This window comes from Lytechinus pictus, chromosome 1, assembly GCF_037042905.1.
Source record: "Lytechinus pictus isolate F3 Inbred chromosome 1, Lp3.0, whole genome shotgun sequence".
In the NCBI taxonomy this organism is placed as follows: domain Eukaryota; kingdom Metazoa; phylum Echinodermata; class Echinoidea; order Temnopleuroida; family Toxopneustidae; genus Lytechinus; species Lytechinus pictus.
Window position 1 is genome coordinate 9,448,125 of NC_087245.1, and position 27,996 is coordinate 9,476,120.

The 27,996-nt window shown below is 36.5% G+C and overlaps 2 protein-coding genes across 2 annotated transcripts in view; both read right to left on the reverse strand.

The window, feature by feature from the left end:
* Nucleotides 1–24,814, reverse strand: part of LOC135153177 (dnaJ homolog subfamily C member 13-like) — a 58,946-nt gene extending 34,132 nt beyond the window's left edge. The window contains exons 1-16 of the mRNA XM_064095401.1: nucleotides 24,681–24,814; nucleotides 19,513–19,599; nucleotides 18,782–18,857; nucleotides 17,944–18,093; nucleotides 17,092–17,136; nucleotides 16,207–16,407; nucleotides 15,547–15,689; nucleotides 14,893–15,052; nucleotides 14,056–14,147; nucleotides 13,687–13,853; nucleotides 13,083–13,162; nucleotides 12,626–12,692; nucleotides 3,362–3,467; nucleotides 2,044–2,143; nucleotides 1,387–1,494; nucleotides 661–816 (exon numbers count right to left, since the gene is read on the reverse strand). Coding sequence (XP_063951471.1) covers nucleotides 661–816; nucleotides 1,387–1,494; nucleotides 2,044–2,143; nucleotides 3,362–3,467; nucleotides 12,626–12,692; nucleotides 13,083–13,162; nucleotides 13,687–13,853; nucleotides 14,056–14,147; nucleotides 14,893–15,052; nucleotides 15,547–15,689; nucleotides 16,207–16,407; nucleotides 17,092–17,136; nucleotides 17,944–18,093; nucleotides 18,782–18,857; nucleotides 19,513–19,577 — 1,716 coding nt within the window. The 5' untranslated portion in view covers nucleotides 19,578–19,599; nucleotides 24,681–24,814. The remainder of the gene's footprint in view (nucleotides 1–660; nucleotides 817–1,386; nucleotides 1,495–2,043; nucleotides 2,144–3,361; nucleotides 3,468–12,625; nucleotides 12,693–13,082; nucleotides 13,163–13,686; nucleotides 13,854–14,055; nucleotides 14,148–14,892; nucleotides 15,053–15,546; nucleotides 15,690–16,206; nucleotides 16,408–17,091; nucleotides 17,137–17,943; nucleotides 18,094–18,781; nucleotides 18,858–19,512; nucleotides 19,600–24,680) is intronic.
* Nucleotides 1–27,996, reverse strand: part of LOC135153222 (uncharacterized) — a 1,173,865-nt gene that overhangs the window by 1,032,772 nt on the left and 113,097 nt on the right. The gene's annotated exons all lie outside the window — the stretch shown is intronic.

Consider the following 27,996-nt stretch of genomic DNA (forward strand, 5'->3'; position numbering starts at 1 on the left):
CACCATCACCACCACCACTGCCATCCCCATCCTTATAACAATCCCCTTCACCACCATCATTATCACTATCACCATCACCAGCATCACCATCATCATTCCCCCAGTACCATGAATGAACTCACCACCATCACCACCACCACTACCATCCCCATCCTTATAACAATCCCCTTCACCACCATCATTATCACTATCACCACCACCAGCATCACCATCATCATTCCCCCAGTACCATAAATGAACTCACCACCATCACCACCACCACTGCCATCCCCATCCTTATAACAATCCCCATCACCACCATCATTATCACTATCACCACCACCAGCATCACCATCATCATTCCCCCAGTACCATAAATGAACTCACCACCATCACCACCACCACTGCCATCCCCATCCTTATAACAATCCCCATCACCACCATCATTATCACTATCACCACCACCATCACCATCATCATTCCCCCAGTACCATGAATGAACTCACCACCATCACCACCACCACTACCATCCCCATCCTTATAACAATCCCCTTCACCACCATCATTATCACAACCTTCATCACCAGCAACACTATCATTACCATTATTACCATCATCATCATCACTGCCATCTCCACTATTATCAATGTTGCTACAAAATCAATTTCAAGAGCATTTTACCTGGAATAATCTATAGAGGACTCTGCCTTGCTTAGCAACCAGTTCTAATAGCTGATCAAACAGTGTACCATCAGTTGTCTCGCTATACGGCGCACACAGTCCAAATGTCAGAAAGTCTAGGAGTGAGACTATTACTAGAGCTCCTGTGCCTCGCAGCTAAATAAGAAATGAACAAATGAGAAGTGGCAGTTAGCATATGAAAAGGATATGTGGTAAATCAATTTAGTATGCTATTCAGTTATATAGGAAAATCCTAAGGTTGAAACCATTTGCCTTTCTTTTCCTGGGAATTGTTCCTAACATAAGGTCAAATGATATAATGCAAAGACAATTTTTTATACAAGTAATATAATATTTGAGATGCTTTCTAAAAGATTTATCCCAATAGATATCAAATCTTCAAATAGCATACTTTTACATATTATATGTTTGACATTGTGAAGTTATATTATTTTGTACAAAGTAATAATGAAAACAAAGAAAAAGAATATTTACAATACTTATTAACACAGGTAGTGGATGTTATAGCCGAGACCCCCCCCCCCTTCTACTCATTTGCATTTAAATGCAACTCTTTTTCAGACAATCGGCAGTGCACATTAAGGACTTGATTTATACATGTACGTCTGTTTTCAAATGCAAGTTTTACATAACTGATACTCAAAAGAAACAATGGGATTACAGTGGAGAATGTACAGAGAATGTAGATATTGTGATTATTCCTACCACATGTTGGCTGAAAAGATCTAAAAGGTTCTCCAGGAAAGACTTTGATGAAAGCAGAGAAGATTTGTTGAGCTGTTCCGTTCTCAGTTCATAGTCATCATGCATAGGCTGGACAACAAATAATGTTTTTAGAAAATAATGTTACAGAAAGTCACAAAGTTTTTAACTAAAAATTCATCAAATTTATTTATTACAACAGGTAACTTTCACCAATAAGAGAATCATAAAAGGCCAACGAAGAACAAATGAAAATCAATGAAATTCCAGCTAATTTACAGCCTTTCAAAAAGTCATATCCCACCGTACAGGATCTCTATTAGTAATCCAACACTGGATCACATGTACATGTATAATTTATATTTTGTTTTATCATCTTCTTTGCATATCACTCTTTCTCAGATTATTAATTTATTTAATATTTAAACAATACATATTTCATTAGTTAGTTAGTTATCAAATTTATTGTTTTATATAAATCACAGACTAAAAGATTTAACCACAATTTCCAGAACATTTTAATGATATCAATACACTGATACAATTTTGTATCACATCTTGCATATAACATTACATGGAAGACAAAACATATCGTACCATACATTTAATGCAAGGGAAAGGGCAAACAGTTGTTATAAGTAAAACCTAATTGTAACATACCTGCATAAGAGCACATAACATGTCAATAGCTGCATGTGTTACACCATCATCCTGCCTTTTCAAGGCCTTCACAACACGAATTCCGACCCTCTCTCGGAACCTAGAAGGGTTTATAAAGAAACATTGTCAAAGGAGGAATTATGTGATTGATTAGGTTAGGTGCCCAATGAAGATCTGTTGTCCTGAGAAATGAAAACAATTCATATTATATTATAGAATGGATGGGAAAATCCCTGCAATCTGATTGGTTGAGAGCAATGCAAGAATTTTTACTGGGCTGCATGAACGATATCCCGATAATCAAAACGATATCCACTGTAAACAAGCTATCGTCCGAAAAGGTCATTGTGATGTCATCGCGCATGTACTGTTACGCTTGTTTACGTCAAAATTTTGAATTTTCGATCAAGGCAGAATGAATCAAATAAAGGATGCAAAATGATCTGTAAGTACAAATACGTTACCGTAAATGTCATAGGGATTAAAACTGCCTGCATACTCGTTAGTTGAGAAGTCCAGACATACGATCTAACGTTTATAGATCTACTGGCACTGCCCTGGGCTGGCTGTGCACAGCCAAATCTCCAGTGCGGGCCCAGGCGCTAGGCAGCCGTAGGCACTGGCCACCGGAGCGGCCCGGGCATACACACACAGCTATGGCTGCCTCATAGATCTAGTCAATCACTCAATGCAAAGCTGTATCTGGCATTTTGGGTATAATGATGCCTTTGTGCCAACATATTATCAAGTTAGGCATACATATTTATGTTTTCCAGGGTTATCAAAGGGTCTGCATTACATTTTGGAATTTTCATGCATCCGGTAAAAAATCATGCGTCCAGTAAAAAAAATCATGCGTCCAGTAAATATTTTCATGCGTCCAGTAAATTGAATTTACTGGACGCATGAAATTATCATGCATCCGGTAAATCATTAATTTTTGTGGTTTATTCAATAAAATTTTTCCATTCTATAAAACAGATGATGTATGGGTTTCTTTCGTGGGTCAGTGGAACTGTGTGCACGCGGTAACTTTGGCATTATGGTCTAAACCCACTCGGCTGCGCCTCGTGGGTTAAACCATGCCAAAGTTACCTTGTGCACACAGTTCCTACTGACCCACTCTAACCCATGCATCATTTGTATACTGATGGATAGCTCTCGTGGTTAAGCTTGATGCTTACAATGAAATCATGTAGTTCATCTTCCAATGAAAGTTCCTGTTTAAACTTGGTACAAAACTACAATATAGATCTAGCGTAATTGACAACATGTCCCTCCAACATCCCAAATCATTTCTGCTTTGAAGCCGACTTACTTTGGTAATGTAGTGAATGCCCCAAAGCCTGCCTTGGATGCTACTAGTCTCCTCAGGGCTTGAAGGTGACTTTCAAGGATCTCAGCTTGCATTGTCATTGGATCACCTACAAAATAGACAGATTGTCAAATATAGAATCATATTGAAAATATCACATAAACCATAGAGCTATTACAGAAGGAGGACCGAGTCTCTCGAACGCTTTGCCCAGACCTGCCAACCTCTGGGAATGAAAAACTGTATTCTGTGATTAAAAAACTGTATTTTTCCCAAAATTTCATAATAAAATGCTTGGCGCACTCGCTCATCGCGGCGCTCAAGCTGCATGCAAGCTAAAATGCGCACTGCTCTTGCAGATGAAAAAAAAAACATTAAAACATGTGTATATCATCACCCTGGCTCTAACAAAATGATTGAAAAAAAAAAACAAGTTACCTGAAATTACATTGATCTAATAACCATATTTGTGTACATTTTATGAAATAGAGACATATAGAGATTATTTTTCTCAATAAATTACGATTTAGTAAAAAAAAAAACGTACTAAATACGGCTAAAATTGGGAAAGTTGATTGAATGCAATTTAAAACGCCGTCATTCGGACCCAATGGGTAATATCAATAAAATTTACAGATCATAATCAACGAAATATCATAAAAGTTAGGTCTAGATCTATCTCTTCAAGTGCGTCAATTCTAGTATTTTTCCGAAACGGTCTGGAGCTGAGGCCTGTACTGTGTGAATGAGCTGAGCGCACGAGTTGGAGCTCAAGCATCACACTCACCTTCAACTTACACAAATAGGAGTACGTGGGGCACCGGAAGATACTCGACGATGCATCAATCGACGTAGAAATGCCCCCATAGATTCCTCGTTATATTTTCAAGGCATACACGACCAACAAATAATCTTACCATCTGAATCAACTTTGAAGTATGCTTTTCCCCCTCATTGTAATTTTTAAGACAGGAGCGCACAGGAGAAGGTTTAAATAAAGCAAGAAAGACAGACATGCGTAAATGACTAATATCCAACTTTCTCTGTAAGTATTGTGGCTGGGTTGAATCAGATTGTAACGTATTTGGTATGTATGCAAAGGGGATCATCTCAGAAGTTCGACCATACATAAAAGACGTACATCAGGGATCCGTACGAAGAGATATGGATGTTGGGAGAATAGCAAGTCATGTTTCGATTTTGAAAAAAAAACAGAGCTCGAAGGGAAGTTTTGTGGGAGAACGTCGTTTACGGCGGTGCCTAGCAGGGACCTTCAAAAAATCTCTGACCTCAGATTTTACGAGCGGGCTTATCGCGTTATGTAAGCGGGCTCTAACTTTCGCCTGGCGGCTCGCCGATTGATGTTAGATATCGTTCCTTTGCCCGAAGGAAGTGATAACAAAGGATTAACAGAGGAATTGGAAGATGGTTCTCCTTCTGTAATAGCTCTATGCATAAACATATACCAATCTGTAGCATCAAATATACACATTGAATATAAATATGAACAGCTGTAAAAAAAACCAAAAAAAAAACAGATTAACTAGATTATTTTAATTATCAATGCCTAGTGCGCCTAGCGATTAGTTTGGAAACTCTTGCTAGAATACTCCTCAGGACGTGGAGAAAGTGCAAACATTCTGTGTGGGTAAGCTAGAATCCAATCAACCAAGATAATAATACACCTATAAAATGCTTAGAAATGTTCCTATGTGTGAAGTGCTAATAATGGAATGTAATTATCAGTACCCAATCAATGACATCTCAAATGAAAGTTTCATGGCCTTTTTTAATGTGATGAAAATGAAAAATATCATTGAAGTTTTATGACCAAGGACAACCAATTTTGATAAGATATGTATAGCCAGGGTAATAATAAAAATGTGCCTCGGAATAGATTGTTTCTAGATAGATGGCGCTATACAAATGCCTATCATCATCATCATCAATATTGATTGATTGATTGATTCAATTTTATTTCTGCACTCAGGCTACAAATATGCAACATAACATCTGGGTGGTACAATCAAGTTTTACAAAACAATTAAGCAATAGTCATAGTAAAGCAATGAAAAATAAATATTAACAATAAGCAATATTCAATGAAAAGAAAATAACAGTTTAAACGAATGCAGGAGACCGCCATCGTGAGCGGTTAAGCTTGAAAATGATGGCGGCCTCGTAAAATGGTACATAAATGTCTTTCTTCATTGATCAAGTGGGTGCAATGCAGGTGCAGGTGCGGGTGAAGTAAAGGGCAGTTGAATAATTAACTTGAAGAGGGGGATGCATATGATTCGATGATTTTTCTTTTAATAGTGGCTTTAAGTGAGTATATTGTTGAACATGACTTAACGTTGTTTGAAAAATTGTTCCAAATATCAGGACCATAATGTCGAATTGATTTGTGAGTTATTAATAATTTAGGGTTGGTGAGATGAAGGTTTCCTGATGTGCGGGTTGGGTAGGAATGAACAGACCTGTTAAACCTAAACATATCATTAAAGGATGGAGGAAGTTGATTATTAAAATATTTGAACATAAAGATGGCTACTTGGATCGTATTGATATCAAAGATTTTTAAGGTTTTAAGTTTATGAAACAATGGGTCAGAATGAGCCAAGTAATGTGACCGTGTGCACATACGGATTGCTCTTTTTTGTAGTTTAAAGACAGAGTTTAGTTTGAAAGAACCACAATTTGCCCAGACGATATTACAATATGTTATATAAGGGAGGACTAATGAATTGTATAACAAGAATAAAGTTTTGTCAGGAAGAGTGAATTTTAACTTGGAAATTATCCCAATACTTTTAGAAACGGACATCGTAACATGGTGTATGTGTTGATTCCAAGTCAAAGATTCGTCCATAATTACACCTAAAAATTTAGATTGTTTTTTCTGTTCTAGGGGGGTGCCGTCAATGTTAATGTCAATCGGTGTGTTAATGTTATGGGAATGGTGTCTGAAATACATAAAATGTGTCTTTTTTGTATTAAGGGATAGTTTATTGGCTTTGAACCAGTTTGATACTTTATCAATTTCACGATTTACGATATTGGTTAATGAATTAAGGTCTCTATGAGAATAAAATATATTTGTGTCGTCGGCAAATAAAACGAAGGATAAAATAGAGGAGGTTGTAATAATGTCGTTAATGTAGAGTAAAAATAAAAGTGGGCCTAAAATGGAACCTTGAGGGACACCACATCGAACTAAAAGAGAATCAGAGTCGTAACTGTTAAAATTGACATATTGCCTTCGATTATTTAAGTAGTCTTTAAAAAATGAGAGACATTGACCTCGTATTCCATAATGGTTGAGTTTGGATAGTAAAATTTCATGGTTGAGGGTGTCAAACGCTTTACTAAGATCGCAAAAAATGCCAATTACGTGTTCTTTGTTCGCTATGGCATTTGTTATTTTGTCATAAATTTGAAGTAATGCTAAGTCTGTTGAATATTTTTTTCTAAAACCATATTGATTACAATTTAGAATGTTATATTTGTTTATGAATTTATAAAGTCTTGTGTAAACTATTTTTTCTAGAATTTTAGATATTGTTGGAAGTAAGGAAATGGGACGGTAATTACTTATTTCGTGAGGGTTGTCTTTTTTAAAAATCGGATTTACTTTTGCTATTTTGAATAAGTCTGGAAAAACACCTTGAGATAGGGAGTTATTAAATATGTGAGTCAAAGGGCTGGCAAGAGGGTGAATTATTTGCTTAAGAAGAGACATGTTAATGCCATCGCAACCAGAAGATCTAGAATTATGAAGGGAACGAACAATAGTGATTATTTCGGAGGGGTTTGTTGGGGCTAAAAAAAGAGATTCTTGATTTGGATCTGAGAGGTAATCTGTAAAATGTGCGTTGGGACTATTAATTTTGTTTGCAAGCTCGGGCCCAATATTGGTAAAGAAAGAATTAAATGAGTTTGCATAATTAGTGGGATCAAGTATTTCAGATCCATTGAGAGTGATTTTATCATTAGGTGGGGGGTGTGTTTTTGTACCCAACACTTCTTTGATAATTTTCCAAGTCGTATTTGTATTACCATTGGCATCGTTAATTTTATTAGCAAAGTGCAATTTTCGGGATATTCGAATTAATTTTGTTAGTTTATTACGATATATTTTATATTCTTTTAAAGAATCATCAGTTGGATTGCGTAAGTGATATTTATATAGGCGATTACGTGTCTGTATGGACTTCAGTAAACCTTTAGTTATCCAAGGATTTTTGGGTTTGTTACGTTGGTTTTTTACTTTACCTATAGGGATATTCTTTTCATAATAATGTTTTAATGTATTATTGAAGTTATTGTATGCAATATTGGGATTTACTTCATTATAAACATCATCCCATTCTTCCAAAACTAGGTCTTGCTTCAGTAATTCTATATTTTGTTTAGATTCTTTACGATAAGTATATTCTTTGTTTGATTTGGGGAAAGAAAGTTTACATTCACAAGTTAAGAAAATAGGCAGGTGGTCCGAAACTTCTGAACATAAAATCCCTCCTGTGGCTTTGTTATTATGAACATTCGAAAATATGTTATCAATCTGAGTTGATGAATTCAAGTTAATCCTTGTGGGTTTATTAATGATAGAAATAAAGCCAAACGAATATATCAATTTCATGAAATTGGATGAATTATTAATGTCAGATGAGGGCAAGAAGTTAATATTAAAATCACCGAGCAAAAAAAAATGTTTGTTTTCATTCCCTATTTCATGAAGAAAATATTCTAGTTCATCGTGAAAACGATCGATATTTGTATCAGGGGGTCTATAAATTAATCCTATGATGATATTTTTGGAATTAGAATTTTCAATCTCTATAAACAATGACTCTGCATGCAATAATTTAACATCAGATCGAATCTTAAATTTGAGATTTTGTGAAATGTAAAAAGCAACTCCTCCTCCTCTTCTTCCCTTACGGTCCGCCCTTATTAATTTATAATTAGGTATATTAAACATGTCAGGAGAATTTTCATGTAGCCATGTTTCGCTTAAACCGATGACTGAAAACTGAAAGTTATTTAATGAGTGTAAGAGGTTAACTAAATATTCAAAGTTGCTATTTAGACTTCTTATGTTTGCATGTAAAAGGGATAGATTATCTGGAGTAAAATTAAATTCGTTGTTGAATTCTTGGGGAGTGTAATATTTGCTATCTTGCGGGTTCTCAATGAAAATATCTGGAGTAAAAGTATGTGACTCAAACAGGGGGACGTAAAAATGTAAAGTACCGGAGGTTTGGAGAGAGGTCAACTGCAATTGTGCAAGTGGTGCATGTGCGTGGGTGTGTGTGTACAGGTGTATTCATGTGTGAAAGTGGTGCTAGTGTATCAACAATAAAAACATAATATATGAATGCAAAAAAAGTAAGACCCATCTTGGTCAATGATGGCTGGGCAGCAGAGCAGAGCTCGACCACCCTAAAAATACAATGGATAAGGCAATTTCAGCAAATAAAAACTTAGAGTTTACTACGAGGGGATTGGAAGAAGACAATATTTACAAAAAAGAACAATGAATCAACAAGATTGAGTCAATACTATAGATTTCTAAGCATGTAACAAAAAGATTCTTACATAATCTACATTGAATCAATACATTGAAATCGCATTACACACTTTTCAGTCTGGAAAATACCGAGAATGGTCTACATCAAAGGGAGTATTTTTTTTCTCCTAGAAATCTGTTGCCGTGAGGAATAAATAAAAGAGGGAGACTGGAAATGAGCTTTGAATTAATTTGGAAGTATATAGAGAGTTCAAGAATGCACTACAAGCCCACTATTCACAGTTTAATAATATAGTAATGGATCTCTTTTCTGACAAACCGATTAAAATATTTGAGTAGTCAAAGAATAAGATGGGAACTAATTAGGGCCTTTTCTAAGTTGTACAAAGAGATTAAGCAGTTGGGGCCAAAAGAATGGGCGTATACGGCATAGTGATTGATTGAAAAAGTGGCAGGAAAAAACACTAGTGATTTCAAAATACAAGACCAACACAATATAATGGATCCATCATGTGGCTGAAAAGACAAGACCAAAAACTAGTATACATTCTTGTGTATTAAGCATAACCAAGCATAATCAACACAATCAGGAATGATTTACTTAAAGGTAAATTGTGTCCCCCCCCCTCTCTCTCTCTTCCCTATTCTTCTTTTTACAAACGATTTAAAGGCTGTTGTTTTGATCAATGACCGTCCAAAAGTAAATTTTATGAACAAAACAGCCGGATATCTACGTTGAAGTATGCATTCTTATACACGTGAATGTACAAAAACTATAGATAGAATTTTGTATACAGGTTGTTGCTGCTTTATAAAAAGAAATATATATTGTATGTCATGACTTGCCGCTGTGGAGAGAGAGAGAGAGAAGGGGAGGGGGGTGGTAATACTGATTGGTGCAGAGCAGGAGCGTTTGGTTCACTCATGCTATTCATCGACCAATAAAATTCATGAACAATGTTATAGGCGGGAAATGACCAGTGGTGCATAAAATCCACGCCCTGTTTGGCGAGACCTGTGGATATGGGCAAACGAATGAAGTGAATAAAAGAAGCTATATAATCGCTTTCTTACTTGACAAGTTGTTTAAAATATTTGGAAAAGTTAAGGAATGAATCGTATTATTAAGTTAGGACTCTGCTTATTTGAATAAGATTAAGCCGTTGCCAAACAAAGGGTATTGCCTTTTGGAATGAATCATAAAATTGGCGGGAAAAAATCTCTATAGAGAAGTAATTTAAATACATGTCAAGGACGAGATTAAATATAATGGTTACTTCATGTACCTGAAGAGAATGTCACTGACATCAATATACACTCTATAGTCATGTGAGAGGGTGGACCCCCTCTCTCTCTCCCTCCCTTTACAATTGGCTCAAAGAATGATCGTTAAACAACATTTGCATTAATCAATTCAGGTCTGTTGATAAAAGATAAAGGGATACTGATTTTGAACTAAGTGCAGATTATTGCTTCTTTACCAAATAATGTATTAATTACGTAATGAGATGTCATTAAATAGGCTGAGAGAGAGGGAGGGGGGGGGGTTGCATAGGCCAAAGCAGATTGCTTATTATGGTCAGTGCATAATGTTCTCTCATGCTCAATCGACCAATAATATTAATGAACAACGTGAAAGGCGGGAAATGACCATCGGTGCATAAAGGCCACGCCAAAGGGCCACGCCTTATTGGGTGAAACCTGTGGATGTGGCATGCAAATTTAACTCCAACAATGCGTGTACAATAAGCAAAATCTTTAACAGTGTAACAATATGTCAATTCAATAGTAATCTTTGTTGACGAACCGTTTAAAATATTTTATAAGTATAAGGTGAACACATGAGAAGCCCAGTAAATAATCTTTTAACAAAATGTATAAATATTTTGGAAAGTCAAAGAATGAAATTGTGTCGGAATTTAGGACTGTACTTAATTGGATTAAGCCGTTGCCACATAAAGAGGTAAGCGTATAGGAATGAAACTGAAAAGTGGCGGGAAAAACAACTGCATAATATGCAAGTAAATTTATTACATGTCAAGTACGAGACAAAAAAAATAATGGTTTCTCCATGTACCTGAGAGAACGCCACTGGAATTAATATACATTCTATACATTATGTATAAGCATAATCAACTATAAATGACATGATTTAGGTGAACCATATTCTCTCCCTCCCGCTCTCTCTTTCTTCCCTCTCTTTTTGGATCGACAGAGAGGATGTTCGTGACCAATTCCAGTCTGTATGTGAAATATAAAATTGGATGTTGATTTTTTTTTTTACAAAACATACAAAATAGCGTCGAAGCATTATGATATGTAGAATAGGCGTGTTAAGAAAAGTCGATTTGTATAGTTATGCAGATATTTGTAAACAGATCGCTGCTGTATACGAAATAATAATAACATGCCATTGAATAGGAGAGAGAGAGGGGGGGGGGTGAATTAACATAGGTCAATGCAGTTTGGTTTGGAATGTACTCTCATACTCGCTCGACCAATAATATCAATGAACAGCGTGGAAGGCGGGAAATGACCATTGGTGCATAAAAAGCCACTCCTTATGTGGATGCTGCCATGCGAATTAAATACTACAATGTGTGTACAAGAAGCTTAACACTTTTCGGTGTAACAATAAGTCAATTCAGTAGTAATCTTGTCTGACGAACCGTTTAACATATTTGACAAGTCAAATAATGAATTCGTAATCCAATTGGGACACTTCTTAATTGGTTAAAGAGATTATGATGTGACACACAAAATGATGGGTTTGCAGTATAATTAAATGGAAAAGTGGCGGGAAAAATATGTAAAATAGGAGATTGGAGTAATTCCTTCATCAGGTTTCATATACAAAAAAAAAAGTTTTTAATTCAAAGATTGATCTACGGAAAAGACCAACTGGTTAAACAAGAGAATTGTGTATGATAATAGTTTTGAAAACTTTAGTCATATAAAATACAAGACATATTATGAAGACAGTTTCTTCTTTTTCTTTTTAGGTAAAATTTACATAAAACATGTTTTAGCAAAATGAAGATCAACACCTATTGCAACCGATGTTAAGCAATCTTTATCTTAATATTGATAATTATGATCGGCAATCACCATTGCACAGTCTGGAAGGTGTAGTTGTTAAGTACATTCCGAAAGAGAAAAATAAAATCAAAATCATTCAGTATATTTTGAATTATCTATGCTGTAATTTGCATTCGTTTCTCTGGTTTGTTTTGATTTTCCTTGATCGATTATAATTAATGGATTGCTTCCCTGGATCAGGGTATCACAGAATTTAAAACACAGCAATAACAATAAGTATATCCATTTATTCAATGTATAAATGTCCAGGCTTCAAACGAACTTGATTTGGTATAAGGTTCCATTCTTAAATGAATATGGGGGAAAAGTCATAAAGGCTGCTAGCAAATTTTGATTTTATTATTAACAGGTAGCATCAATAAAAATTCTGAGAAAACAGATAACTTCACTTTTACCATATAAACCACCTCATTTATACTTGGTTAAACAAAAAATTGTAATAAAGAAAGAGAGAAAACAAGCCTGATCTGCCCCGATATCAACAGTATAGGCTCGTGAGCAAAATGTACGATAATTGGTTGGACAAAAGTTAGCCTGAATCAAAATAAAAATATCAATATCATCATCATCATCACCATCACCATCACTATCACCATCACCATCATCATCATCATCATTATGGTCTAACTTACCTTCGTGAGCCAAGAGAGCAGTTAAAGCACCATTGATTAGTTTCTCTTTGTTCTCAGCAAAGAATCCCTTCAATTAAAAGAATAACAACATTATTACAGAATAATTGAAATTGAAAATAATCACATGGGAAATTCCATTAAACAATCAACCTTTTGTACACATTGAACTATAACTGTGAAAACAAAACTGTATTTTATCTGGCATGTTAAATTCCACATTCATTTTGCATGATTAATAGATCATGATCATTATGAATGGCGGTCTTTACTTCTGAACAGTTACAAAATTTGTCTAAGATCTGTGCAATATTCTGTACGCGTCATTATTTTTAAAGGATCTCAATTAATTTGGTCACATGTTATAATGGACAGCAGACATGGTAAGTTCTTATGAATTGAACACCTTGTGTAAATCATGCTTGGCCCAAGTAGTGAGAGGTTAATTTACATTACTTACATCTTGTGTGACAGCATGTAAAAGACCACTATAAGATATGTTGTTATTGAACCTCATAACTGCTTCATCAAAGTTGTTGTCTGAAAAACATAATAAAACAAAAAAAGAACACCCTTAACTTCAGATTTCCATGAAGACAGTATCTAAAAATCATTATTTCTGCCCAATACAACCATCTTTGTGCTCATTTGCTGATTCTTAAGCAAAAGACTATACCAAATGAAATGATTTTACTTTATTTTTTTATCTAAACATTTAACTGGTAGGAACTATATTTTATCAAAATATTTTCCAATAAGAAACTTCATAAGAATTCAAGCCATATTCTAGAATATAAACCCCTAAATTATACATAGCTTCCTCTTTCATTTTTATATCATATAAATAAAAAAGCATTTTGAAGGGTTTATAATAGTAAAATAAGCTCATTTCCAAGAGAAGTTGCTAAATCTGACATAACACATTAAATATTCTAGAAATAATCAATACACAAATATTCACATAACAGTCACTACACTTTTAGAATATTGGAATGCTATAATATAAGTGAAATATAATTCACATTTTTATTATCATTAAAATTCTTTAAATTAAAATAACTTACTGTATGGCACTGCTAAGAAGCGTAAATGATGACTCTCGACATCTTCATCGACTGGTACATAGAGGGGCTGCTGCCTTTGACCTCTATTTGTGAAGGTCATTTTTACACAGACATCTCTGTTGCCACTAGCCCTAACTCCATCTAAAACTCCAGCTATTAAATTATCCCTGAACACAAACAATGAAAAATGGAAAAGGAATCAATTTGGTAAACACTTTCCAGTGGACGGAGGTATCTGCAAACTTTCAAAACACGATGTCAAACACATTATGGTTTGATTGTTTTCTTGATATGACATCATTCCAGCTTATTCTTTATCCAATATTTTGAAAGACACATATGAAAGCTGATAAACAAAGTTCAACTTACCTATCTGTTGATGTGTATTTCCTAATTTGACCTTTGACATACTCTAGAAAGAACATCTGTGGATTGTCTTGGCTACGGATTATTGCAAATATCTACAAGAAGATTAAAGAATGAAAAATATCAATTAGTAGAGTCAAAAGGTGGTTTCAAACCGCCTCGATCACAAGAATCCCCGTTAAATTACGAGAACTTTTTTAGGCTGAAAAATACCCATTAATTATTCCTGCATTCACACCGCCCTGAAATATACACTTCGGGATAAGTTCCTGAAGTTACGAGCATGCGCAGTATGGTCTGATAAGCAGCAAGGCGCGAAATTCAAAATCACTAGCCCAGCAGCAACCCATGCACGGCGCCGCACCCAACGACACGCTGGGCTAAAAGTTCCCGTAATTTGCTTTCAGACCGCCAAAATACCCACGACCTTGGAAAAATCCCCGCGAAAGTTCTCGTAATTTCGCCAAGTACCTACTATTTATCGGGTATTTTCTTTCGGGGATATTACGCGTAGTTTGCTTTCACACCGCCAAAATACCTGGTATTTTCTGATCGGGGTAAATTTCCCGATCAGAGAATACCTGGAACTGGCGAACTTCGAGGCGGTCTGAAACCGCCTATAGATGTGATCAAATTTCATTTCATTAAACTGACAGGCTATCATACATAACAAACAAAGGAATTGTTTCAAATAGTACAAGTTTATCAGATTTCTATGGTTACTAAGAATACCCACTGATACATGCCTTGTGCAAGGATTTCTTGTTTGCAACCATCACTATGCTACAACAATTCTGTGACAATATCACTTTGATACGATATCACATGAGATAGACTTACATCACATAGAGGTTTGACTGTGATAACGCTATAGCTAGCTGGATCTCTCTCTACTATACATGTCTCCGTAAGACATAAGACTCTCCTTTGAGGTTCGTTGTGTCTTGGTGTCCATTTCTGAACACCAAATTCTGCTAGAGATGTCAGTGCCTCATCCCCACTACAAGGAAACAAATGTGAAATGAACAATGTGATTTAGTATTTTTTTTAAAGTAGCAAAAAGGCATGAGTGTGATGGTAAAAAAAATTTGCGTAAGGTGAAAGAAAGATGCTCAGCTCAATTCAACCAGGCGTAGCCGAGTTGAGCAGTGTCTCTTTCTTTCACCAAACGCAAAATATTGTACAATTGCACGAATAAGAATATTGCAATTTGTCTTGTAGAATGCATCAAAAGTAAAAGAAAATATGAAAACTCATTCTTTGAAAGGCCTGAAAAATATCAATCTTACTGAGAGAGGGAGCTAAATGTGATTTACTGTCAAATTTATATTTTTCATACAGACAGAATCAATTAATGAAAAATGATGCAATGGTAATAACATATTTGTAAGATTTAAATGTTAGAATAACAATCAAAGATATTTACATTCTTGAATCATTAAAAAAACTTTATCCTGGCTTTAAGATGTTCCTAGTAGTCCATATAAAACTTACCAGTACTTGCCAAGTCTGTTGTTGGTGAACTGCTCAAATGATATGGGGTCTTTGCGTATTCTCAAAATTACTCCAGTGTAATTTGCTGCAAATTCAGTTGCTTGCTTGATCAGTTGATCTTTCTGTTCTGTGGCAAAAAGGTGCTGAAAGTAAAGCAACAGAGAAATTATCATTCAATCAGTGAAGATTTATTTCAGAGTAAATAGGAAACTGGTGCCCACATTGAAAATGATCAGTGAGTTATGAATATATGTCTGTCCAATAATTTTATCTTATCACGTAAAATTTAAAAATTCGCTAATGGCTAACATGAGCTACCAGCTTTGACCTGCAAATGCAATTTCCAAATCTTATCCTGACCTATAATTTAATGTGGACTGACACATCAAAGATAAATTTTGTCCTCCAGTTTTCTTATTATTATATACAATCCAATTTAGAGTCAGACACAATCCATGGACACACAGATGGACGGATGGCTGCCTCTAGAATTCGTTTGCAAGGGCATAATCATATCAATTTTGCTTGCATAAACTAAAACAAAGTACATGTATAATATTCAATTTGACATACATGTACATGTTGGGATTAATGAGCATTAATTGTCAAAATTTTATGAAGAAGTCAATACCCTTTTCCAAAAGCTGCTAATAATCTTACCAATCTGCTGAAGCCCCCATGGGCAATGGCAAAGCCACCGGGATATCCCGTCACCTGGGTGAACCCCTCTATGTCCTTGTAATAGTAGGAGCATATAGTCTTTCCTGATGTTGCATCCTTCTGATCTATGGAACATGGAGTTACCTCAAGGACAACAGACCTTCTGTTGTCACTCCAATGATGCTTGTATGCATTATACCTCTGTCAAGAAAACAGTGTAGGAGTCATTGTCAAAATCACCACATGATGCAGAGATGCAAATGGATCATATAACTAAGAATATATTCTGCTCTTACTATGTCCCATTAGTACATGTACATGGATAAGGGGAAAGAGGGGGAGAGTACATGGATAAGGGGAAAGAGGGAGAGAGGGGGTACAGGGTGAGGGAAGCAAGGAAAATAAGGGTCACCGAGGCAAGAAGAACAAGTTTTAAGGTGGTCATCAATTATACTAGTAATTTTTTTTCTCAGTATTTGTACCACTAATGCAAGAGGGCAGTAACATCAGCGACTGGTATGATTTTTGTTTTAATTTCTTACCATTATCGTGGGGCAGGGGTAGGAAAGCAAGAGGATGATGGAGCAAGCATACATTGTTGCATTGCATTATAGGTTATTTTATTGTCAAAAGAATTCAAAGAAAGTCAAATAGAATATCAATTCTTTCATGCTTGATAATTGGAAAATGGTTGATAAATGTATATGTGTAATTTCACAGGTTTCCAAAGCTGTTTATTACAGAGTTAAATTGATGAACATTGGGTATCCAACATAATCAAATCAAAATCAAGTAATTGCCTGATATCTTGTAAAATAAAAAGTAAGTACATGACAAAAAAAAAAATCAAAATTTCATAATAGCTTATAAAACATGTCAACTAACTTGTTCAACTCCAAGCTTGCTCCCTCCAAACTGTGATCTAAATTTCTGTACACAAACAAAGAAAAGGAATGTTAAATCATTATTCAATATCTTTAACTGAAAACATCACCATGTTCAACCTTAAGGAATGTTCAATTTAAATGCATTTATACTTGAATGCAAATTAGTGACAGTTAGTGCTATACTGAATCACAACAGAGACTTTAGAGATTAGAATTTGGACAAAAAAATATCTAGAAATGGGACATGCTAAAAATACTTTTAATGTTAAAATTTGTCAAATATTATTTAGGTACTGAAACTCATTCCAAAAGATCAGTGGTACTAGATTACCATTATGTCCAAGTCTCATGAAATGGATCCTTATACTTTCAAAGTCGTGATGATATTTCCAGAACTAAACTTTGGTTAAGATTTTTTTATTTTTGATGTTGATGCTGGCGTCGCAGTCAGAAAAGCGTTGCCCATGTATTGGTTATGCTAGGCAGACAAGATGAAAACTGATGCTCAAAATGTTCTCGTTATGTGTCTTTAATTTGTTCACTACTGAATTCTGTCAATCGCAAGGTTTTAATATAGGGATGACCCAGATAATGCAGTCAATGCTTCACTCTTAATGAGATAAATCCACAAATAGCAGCAAGAAATTAGACTAAAAAGAACTAATATCCCATGAATAGGTGTCAAAGTGATGATCCCTTTACAACATAGAATGCACTGTGCAATTCTAAATCTTTAACACTTTATGTTAGCAAGAGATGGAGTTGGATGCAGCAGAATTCTTACAATGAGAAATGCAGACCCTCTGATTGCTGGTAGTTCTACAAGTGTTTAATGAATTAATTTACTCACCAAGGCTTCTGAGATAATATCCGCCCTGTGTTCTGTAGAGAATCTCATCGTCTCTCCTTTCTTACCGCCTTTCCTCACAGTGATGATGAATTCATTGTTCAGTTGGGCTTTCGTGTTTGGTGCAATCCCATAAAAATCACTGTATTGCCACTGTTAAATTAAAAAGGGAATTGAAAACAGAGGGTTAATAATAGCATGAAATAGTTGATGTCAATGTAAATTTACATTTGAAATTACAAAGATAGATGTGGAATCAAATGAATATGGCTGAAACCATAATTTGAATTATGAAAGATCCTACATCAAATATCCCAGCATAGGCTTAAAATAATCAATCATATACATGTAGTCCAAAAGTAAACAGCAGCTTTAAGACTGGCCTATACTCATTTAAAAAGTCACTTCTAAGTACTGTATATTATTTAAGGCAGACTTCAATTTTAAAAAAATAATTTAAAAAAATGTCTTGTCTAGCGACTCAAGTTGGATTCGCCTCAACTGAAAGAGCCTTGTGTGCCTAGCTATTAAAGTACCATATCTTGGGCAATATACAACACAAAATTACAATAATCATCAAAAGATTAGGGTCTGATACCAGGCAATGGTTTGAAAGTTTGTATAGATCTTTATCTAATAATCTACATATAACTGATTTGTGATTGTTCATTTCCATATGTGAAATTCCTATAAAAGTAGCATTAAATTTATTTTATTTAGTACTGTCTATCTGCCATATTAACTTTGTCATTGCAACGATGACAAAAGTGTAAAGAAAAAACGAGGGCAAAGAAATGGGTCTAGAATATCTAATAAAGGGAAACATTTCAGATTTACACACCTGATTCGTAACCTCCATAGTGGTTGGATTGTATGTTGTGACTCCATGGGATCCCACAGAAAACACCCTCTTGTATCTAAAGGAAAGAAATTTATACATACCATGTTCAATGTATTAAGTATTATGGAATCAATACTTATTGGAATCAATATGTACTTATAGCAGTGGGTGAACAACAAGTACATTGTAGGAACATGTGTATTACAAAGTGTACATGTTTCAAAACAAAACCTTCCAAGAACTTCAATGCCGTATCTCTTTGAGTTTTGTTTTTATTACGGGAAATCATCATGAGGCTTATCACATGAATGTATTCAATTAACAATTATTGCAGGCACTACAAATATAATAATTTATTCATTTTTTTTAAACACATCCATAGCCATGCAATCATTCAAATGATTCAGCAAGATAACGCCTGAACACTGGTCCAACGAAATCATATAAATGGGATAAAAAGGATTTAGAAGTTTGCTAGCCTTACGATGCATTTTACCAGTATCAATCCATTATAAGTTCAAACAGGAATAAAATGGATTTCTACAAGCTGTTTGAGAACTTAAACAAGAAGCAAAACTTTAATTTACCGCGTCAAAGTACATATAATTACCTGTAGTAGATAAGGACAGCTACAGACTCTAATGCACCACTTTCAGCACCAGAAAAAATCTGGGCATTTGGCGATTTGCACCCTCCCCCACAGCCCTTAAATGAATTCCTTCTTTACTTACTTTCCTCTCCAAGAGTGCTTTGTTGTATAGTAGCTGGCCACATCTTTATTTTCCCTCATAGCCATCTTGGTGATTCATATAGCTTTACTGAAAAAATAATATGAGATTCAAACAAAAATATTAAGGCACTGGCACCTTAAAGTGTATCAGCACCAGACCTGCATGTGATCAGTTTTATTTACTAAACAAATAACATTCATCACTGACAGACACCGTCACCAACTATAAAGAAGAAAAAATTGACATAAAATGTAGCCTACACTGCACAGCCAGCCTTTAACCTGCGACCTCTTGCATATTACAGGCCTACCAACATTTGAAAATGAAAAAAGTAGTCCTAAATGCTAGATGTCAGATGTGTCTCCCTCACTTTTTTTTAATTCAGACATGTTTAGCATTCTTATATTTAAACAAGTGCTGAGAAAATACAAGTGCTTAGAAACTATATTGGGTACTCTTTCTTCCATACCCACACCCAGGCATTATATTCCCTTCTGAAAAGTACATATAGCCAAGGGTTGCTAAGTCCTCCCCAAAGTCCGAGATGCCCCAGTTGGGGTTACAAGCTCTTGCATAGTAAGAAATCGAAAGTGATTTTTCAAGCCAAGTCTGCATGATAGCTTTATCATTTGACTTTAAAAAGCAGTCAAAAACAGCATGCGCATGCACGAGGGTCCGAGCTGACCCTCGCGAATGCGCATGCGATGTTTTGAAATCGGCAGCGAATTATTTATATGTGTGAGGAACTCAATGTTGGCTCTAAATCACCAATTTAGAGGCTAACCGGAGGATGGATATGGAGTGAAATTAGGATGAAAAGTAAGAAATTAAGCTTCTTATTCTTTTAAATCTAGTTTGGTGTAGGATTTTTACAATATGCATTTTTTCCCACCTTTGCCACTCGGAGTATCAGAGCGAATTTTGGACCTTGAAGTTCAGGTACAAGTAGGTGGAGCGTAGTGTAGCGGTAGTGAAATGGAGTGGAGCCTGCACAAACATCACTACTCAATCACCATGATCACATGCAGGCCAGTCACTCTGGGGCCGATTGCACGAAAGGGTCTTTACAAGAACCGTCTTTCGTGTCGCCCATTTATTATATTATGATGCGCCATGAGAAACGCATTTTACATAATACATACTGATTTATATAGCGCAGAAACTATGTGCAAATATTCTACTGCGCTGCAATTAAGAGCTAGTGAAATGCTTGAGAACAAAATTAGAAAAGGGGGTGAAAAAATGTATGGGAATTATTTAAACAGATAGGTTTTTAGTTTATGTTTGAACGTTTCTACTGATGGACAGGATCTTATTACATAAGGCAAACCATTCCATAACTTGGGGGCTGCACAGGCAAAAGCACGATCTCCCAAAGTTATCTTTGTATTATGAGTGGGGATGTGAAGGAGCAAATTATCATGAGAACTATGCAGGTTGTGAGAGTGTCTGTGAACTTTTCTTTGTAAAAGCTCAGAAATATAAATGGGGGCTTGGCAGGGTAGGAATTACACGGGGGCGACGGGCGATTTTGCCCCCATGACAGCCCAAATCGCCCCTAAAAATTCTCAAAACCCAATGCTTTGGGGCGACTTTTTATTTCAGAATCGCCCCAATAAAATACCATCGACAATGTAAAAAATACTTCACATAATTACGTTCTCCGGCGGCGGAGCAGGCGCATCTTTTATATCGCCCTTGCCAGCTAAGTTGAACGGTCGATCGATGCAATATCCAAACCTTCCGTAACACCGGAAGCTTCGCGATTGTAAAATAAACGCGCAATGCAATATGGGATGCGGAGTGTACACGCATAGTCTTTAGCACGGGGTTTTTAGAATTATTGACGCACTTGCCGCATGGCTTATGTACATGTTCGCGTGCACGATTAGACTGCACAGCTGGTAACGAGACCACGTGCATCGTACGGTATATTATGTATACTAGGCCTAGGCATGCACAGAATTGTATGCGATCAGCTGGTGATTGTGACAGCACTGATTATCGACATCGTCGAGTCGCAGTGCGAGATGGATAAGTTTCTAATTCGAGTTCAACCTGGCTCTGCCAAACGGCCAGAGCCAGCGCAAGAAGCCTCTCCAAATCGAGATACTGTTGAGAAGGATAAGCCAAAAAAGAAACAGAAAAAGAAACAGTACTGTACAGAGACAATCGACAATAAAGTCTTGGGGCCTCGATTGGCTCAAATCTGAAGTGTGTGAAGCTGAAGCTCTGGTGCACTAGCGTACCTACGGGGGGGGGGGGGCAGTCTGCCCCCCCTGACGAGTCCCAACCCATGCACTTTTCTTTTTTTTTTTTGCTTGTCAATTTTTTTTCTGGTACGAAATCTTATATTTGTGGTTGAAGACTTGTTTATATTTATTTGCTTGTCACATTTTTGGGCGGACGAATTTGCCCCCCCCCCCCCGTGTGAAAAATCCTAGGTAGTGCTGCTCTGGTGGGATCACTGTTGTTTTTTGTAAGGCCTGTAGCCTACAGTAATTACAGTTAAAAATGTTCTGAGCTTTTAGGCATCACATTGAGTCTCGGAATGTCAAAAGGTAATTGCTGATATGCGATAAAAAAAGTAGCCCCATGAATTAGAAAATAGCCCCAAGATATTCAGTGGTAGCCCCAATGTTAAAAAAAAAAAAAGTAGCCCCTAAAAAAAAAAATTAATTCCTACCCTGGGGCTTGGCCACTCAGTGCCTTGTATACGATTAACAAAATCTTAAAAGATATTCGTTGGCGAACTGGAAGCCAGTGCAGATCTTTAAGACAGGGGTGATCCTTGAAAATCTAGATAAATTTACTACAAATCAGCCGTGCACATGCGTTTTGTACTCGCTGAAGACGCCCAATTTGAGACAAGGGGAGCCCATACAGCAAACTGTTACAATAATCTACCTTATACCCAGTTGTTGTGTGTCCGATCAATTTTAGAAAGTCATTTGGAAAAAATTACAAGCGAAGTTTCATCAATTTTTAGTACAAAATGTTAGAAAATATTAGAGAACAAAATAGAAGACGATTACAACTATTGAATTCATGTTTTTAGTTTAATCTTAAAACAAAAAAGAAGGTTAAAAAATATAAAGTGTCCGGACACCCGACCCCCCATCGCATGCATGGACAATTGTTTTCATGCTTTCATCGTCAAAGTATTTTCGTATACGTCTGAGGTTGTATATCATATGAAATGAAGATTTACACACATTGGTGATATGTGCTTCCATATTCAATTGCGAGTCAAAAAATACTCCAAGAGTCCAAGATTTCTTACATAATTAGAATTTGGTTCTATGACTGTACTGCCAACTGATATCCCGTCAAAATCTAGCTTATTCAGTTGTTTATATGTACCGATTACCGTAAGTAACGGTGTATTAACCGCACCTTTTTCTCGGCGGGACAGAATCAAAAGTCGGGGGTGCGGTTTATACACGGTGACAGGTCTGAGCCAAGCCAATCTCAGCCCGATACCACTACCAGTTTTCAACTCGCGTCGGGTGGCCGAGCGTAGCCGCTTGGGGCAATCCCGTTTAGAGGGGTATGAGCCGCGGGTATAAAAGGGAAGCAACTATGACTACCGGTATCTGCCGTAAATGTCCCTCAAAGTTATATCACGGTAACAAACGCACCTACCTTCATGAAACTGACTTTTTTTAATGGTGTGACTCTGTCTTTGTTGTCATTTTTTAGTCATCGCGGCAAAGTTAAGACGCCAATCGATCGCACAGCGCGGTGCAGCTAGCCGAATAAGACATGCATGTGTAATGTTTATCGCAATGTCAACGTAAGCTGGCGCTTTACCTTTCCGTGGAAGTTATTTTGTTTGACAAATTATTGGTATTATTTGACAATTAATTTCTTTCATTTGCCTTTCCTTCATTTCTCTCTATCATCCATCATCTCAAAATCAATCTTCAATCCCCATCTTCACTCCTTCCGACTTTTTATTTTTAATTATTATTCACTTTATTCCCGCCCAGAGCTCCCATTGAAAATACGGTATACCGGTACTAGCATTTTTTTTCCTATTTTGCTGTCTGTAAGATACCGCCACACACGTACTGAGAACTACCGGTAGTGGTTCAAAGCAGACAAGAAAAACACCTGAACAAAATCGCAAATTTCTCGTATCTTGAACCTTCCCGTATTCCCTTGTCTAAAATTCATGTCAAGACATTGAATGCTAGACAGAATTCTGAAAGCAAAAGTGGGGCTGTGATGCAGGAAATATGATATGAACGATCTTCTCGTATGGGTGAGCCCCCATGTTGATGCTGGTATCGGTACTTGCAATGAACACCGGTACCATATGTGTGTGTGTGAGGTGACTCGGAGTGTGGAAGTGGCCAATATCGGCAACTTGCAGATAAGTGACGAAGCGCTGATTTCCCATCATTTTTTACAAGTAATTCTTCGATATTTTTTGGTTCTTGACTCTTTCTTAAATACGCATATTAGAGATAGAAAGTAAGTTTGATTAAATTTTTTTTTTTTGATTTTTTTTTTTTTTAATGATTTTTTTTTTTTTTTTTCCATCCGAAAATGGGGGGTGCGGTTAATACACGGGTGCGGTTAATACACCGTTACTTACGGTACTAGCAATTCTGTTTTATTGTCATTTAGCATAACTTAAGTTTGTTACATTATTCATTTGTTTAAGATGTACCGATAACTAGCAATTCTGTTTTATTGTCATTTATTTAGCTTAAGTAGGCCTAATTAAGTTTGTTATAATATAAATTACCTGCAAACATTATTTATTTGATTCATCCGTTAAACAAAATCTTTGACTTTGTTTATAAAATGATGTGATACTGATAGTGATATATCATGAAATCGTATACAAATTGATTTAAATGCTAGCTAACAAATTTGATTTGTTTATTATATTTTTCAGAAATATCCCGCATACAGCGCATCATAAAAGAGGGCGACACGAAAGACCCTGTCGTGCAATCGGCCCCTGCTTCCGTACACAACACACACCTCTTTGACCGAGTCACTCATTAAATAACCAACAACTAAGATCTTGTCATGTGAACGTGAACGGTGAGATGTAGATTCTTGCTACTAAACTGGTTTATTTTCTACCATTCTATTGCCTCACAACATAAATTAATAATTTACCCTCAAAACTACTAACTACATATATTCACCTCATACAGAAGACAAACTGTACCGGTAGATGACAAAATACATTTCCAAGACTGAGTAAGAGCGTAAATTCTGTGCAACTTTTTCACTGGCGGCGGGTCGCCATCTTGTCCCGTGCAGACAAGTACAAAAGTGCGCTTGCGCGGTGGGCGTGTATATTGCGTTCGATCAATATTGTGTGCATATATATATGAGCTGCTTTCAGATATGACAGGAAGTCACGGAGCTGAAGAGATAGAGTGGGATATAGGGCCTATAGGGTCCAAAATTTGATATAAATTTATATAAATTTATTTTTCGATAGAATGAATCGACGGGGAAATAGTGAAATAAAATTAGTTGGCGAATAACGAGGTAACGCCCCCCCCCGGAACGCCCCTCATGTCCATGCTGGAGATAAGGCATATAGCGGATGAGGATTGACCAGCACTCAGCAGTGTGAGGCCCGGGAGCATCACTGCATCAGTGCACTTTTTCTTTGAAAAAAAATCTGATTGATTGATTGATTGATATATTGATATTATGAGCGCAAAGTGTGAGCTGAAATTTTTAATATACTAGCCAGCAAAAAGACCTCTCAAAGACTGTTCGGCATCAATCCACTAATGCGAGCGCGAAGCGCCTTTAGCTGAAAATGTTTTATATTTCAACCTGAAAACTCGATTGTAACCATAAAGAGGATGGATATAGGCCTATTAACCAAACAATTTTGATTCTGACCAGAAAACTGAACATTCTAAGCACTTTTTGTATGAGTAATATGTGTATATACAAATGAGGCCAAAAGATGATACACCCAGGCAGTGAAATTTGTTCGCTAGCCAAATAAAGTAAAATTTACTATCTTCAGAAATATAAATACTACCATGACGAATTTGGTATCAAATGAAAGAGTGTACTATTAAGTTCTTTCACATAATTGGGATGCCATTGGGATTAAATTATATTTCAGGTAGAATTTTCTCTGAAGAAAAAAGGTAATAGTCGTGCCAATTAAATGTATTTTGTTGTTTGATATGATATTTTCAAACATCGTTTCATAAAAATATATTAATGTCAAATCTAAGATTTATATTATATTTTCTATCATGATATGTCACCACTGAACAAAAAAAGGTGTAATCTTAAATGGTTGTGTTGAGAAGTTACTAGCACAGTGATATGAAATGTTTTTGTCAAGTTTTTATCTTTAATTTGTCTAAAATATAAAGATTTTATTTGGGTAAAAATTACACCTAAATATTTGTCAGCTCCTGATGACAAAGCAATGTGATGAAGGGGCATGATATACTCATTTGTTTGATATCAAATTCGTCATGATCGCACAAACATTTTAGCTTTAAATATAGTTTCACACGTTTTTATTTAATATTTTAAAGAACAAACTCAAATGCGACATGTGCAATTATGTGTATCTTAATGCGAGCGCGAAACGCGAGCGGAAATTTTTGATATTCTGAGGGAAATTTAAGCACTGGCCAACATGAAGAAAAAATCTGGAGAGGATATACGGATCTCACTAAAAACATGATGCGAGCGCGAAGCGCGAGCTGATTTTTTTTTTTTTTTTTTTAGATTAAGACCTTAAACCGGGACTATCTAATCATTGTCGGTACAGAGAGCTCACCATGTTCGCATTGCGAACAAAAAATCAAAATTTAACGATAACAGAATGCAATTTGACATCATTTTACCGACAAAAATAATGGAACTGATCAATTAAAGACCGAGCAAGAACAAGGTACATTGAGCAGTGAGAACAGCCCTGCGTGACCCGACAGTTTGTAATTTTCCCCGACAGTCGTCAGTCCAACAGCCCTGCTCTTGCGTATAACAATTTATCATTTTCCAACATCTCAGACTCCGCATCTTAAAGTCCACCCAGGGGCGGCGGAGCGAAGTTGAAAGTGGGGGGAGCACAGGGAAAAAAGGGTAACCTTCTTTCGAAAAGGACACTGTCTTAAACATGGCCGTATGCAGAAATTTTTCACGGGGGGCAGCATGCGTAAAATTTTTGGGAAAAATTAACTCAAACGCGAGAGAGTGAAGTGACCGAGCTTATCATCGAGGCGCTTTTGCATTTTCTTAAGTGTAATTGATGGATTTTGTGCATACTTTTGGTGAATTTTGTGAAAATCTGCAGTAAAACAACGTAAGATTTTTTGCGGCTGCGTACGGCCATGACCTTAAAACAAAGAAAAAATTACTTATCTACCCCTGACCCCACTCACACGACTCATGAGACTTAAGGCACGTAGGATTATTTTCACATTATGCACCTGCAGAAGGAAGCAGAACGGCGCTAAATAAAGAAACCGGTCGCTCCTCGGGCACGAAAAGGCTGGTTTTTCAGGACAACTTATATCTGATATAAAGAACAGGCACATGTGAGAAGGCAAAGGGGCACTCGTCAACACATGAAACAGGTTCTTCTCAGGTGAAAGGGACACAGAACACGTTCGCGTGCCACTTTTCTAAGGTAAAAAGGGGCACTGATACGAGAAAGGTCACCTATAGGAAGGAAAGGGAGCACTTGCTCAGACTTAAAACGGGTCCTTCTTAGGTGAAAAGGAGCGAAGGACATGTTCGTAAGAGCACTTTTCTTGGGTAAAAAGGGGCACTGATTCGAAAAATGGCACTTACAAGTAAGCAAGGGAGCACTTGCTCAGGCATAAAACGGGTCCTTCTTAGGTGAAAAGGGGCGAAGGACATGTTTGTAAGAGCACTTTTCTTGGGTAAAAAGGGGCACTGATTCGAAAAATGGCACTTACAAGTAAGCAAGGGAGCACTTGCTCAGGCATAAAACGGGTCCTTCTCAGATGAAAGGGCACAGAACACAATCGTGAGGGGGATTTTTTTTGGTTAAAATTTGGCACTGATACGAGACATAGCACTTGCTAACACATAAAACGGGTCCTTCTCAGGTGAAAATGCATTTTCTTGCGTAATGAGGGCTCTTTTCCAGTGCTTCAAAAAGTGGAGGTAATGTGCCCCCCCCCCCCCGGATCGCCGCCCCAGATTCCACCGACACATAGGTTTACCTAATCAAAACCTTGTCTACCCCGTTCTCTTCTCTCTGAATTTTCTCCTTTCTTTAGATTTCCTATTTCTCTGTGTCCCTTTATTTATTCCTTTCTTTCTTCCTTCCTTCTTCTCTGTATTTTTTCTTTCATTTTTTTAAATATTTTTTTTCTTTCTATTCTTTCCCATATCCTCTCCCCACTGGGCGTTGTGGCGTGCGCCTGTAATCCAAGCTGTGGGGAAGTTACAAATTGATGCAGAGGTTCGAGCCCTGGTCACGTCTTTCGGATGGTGACG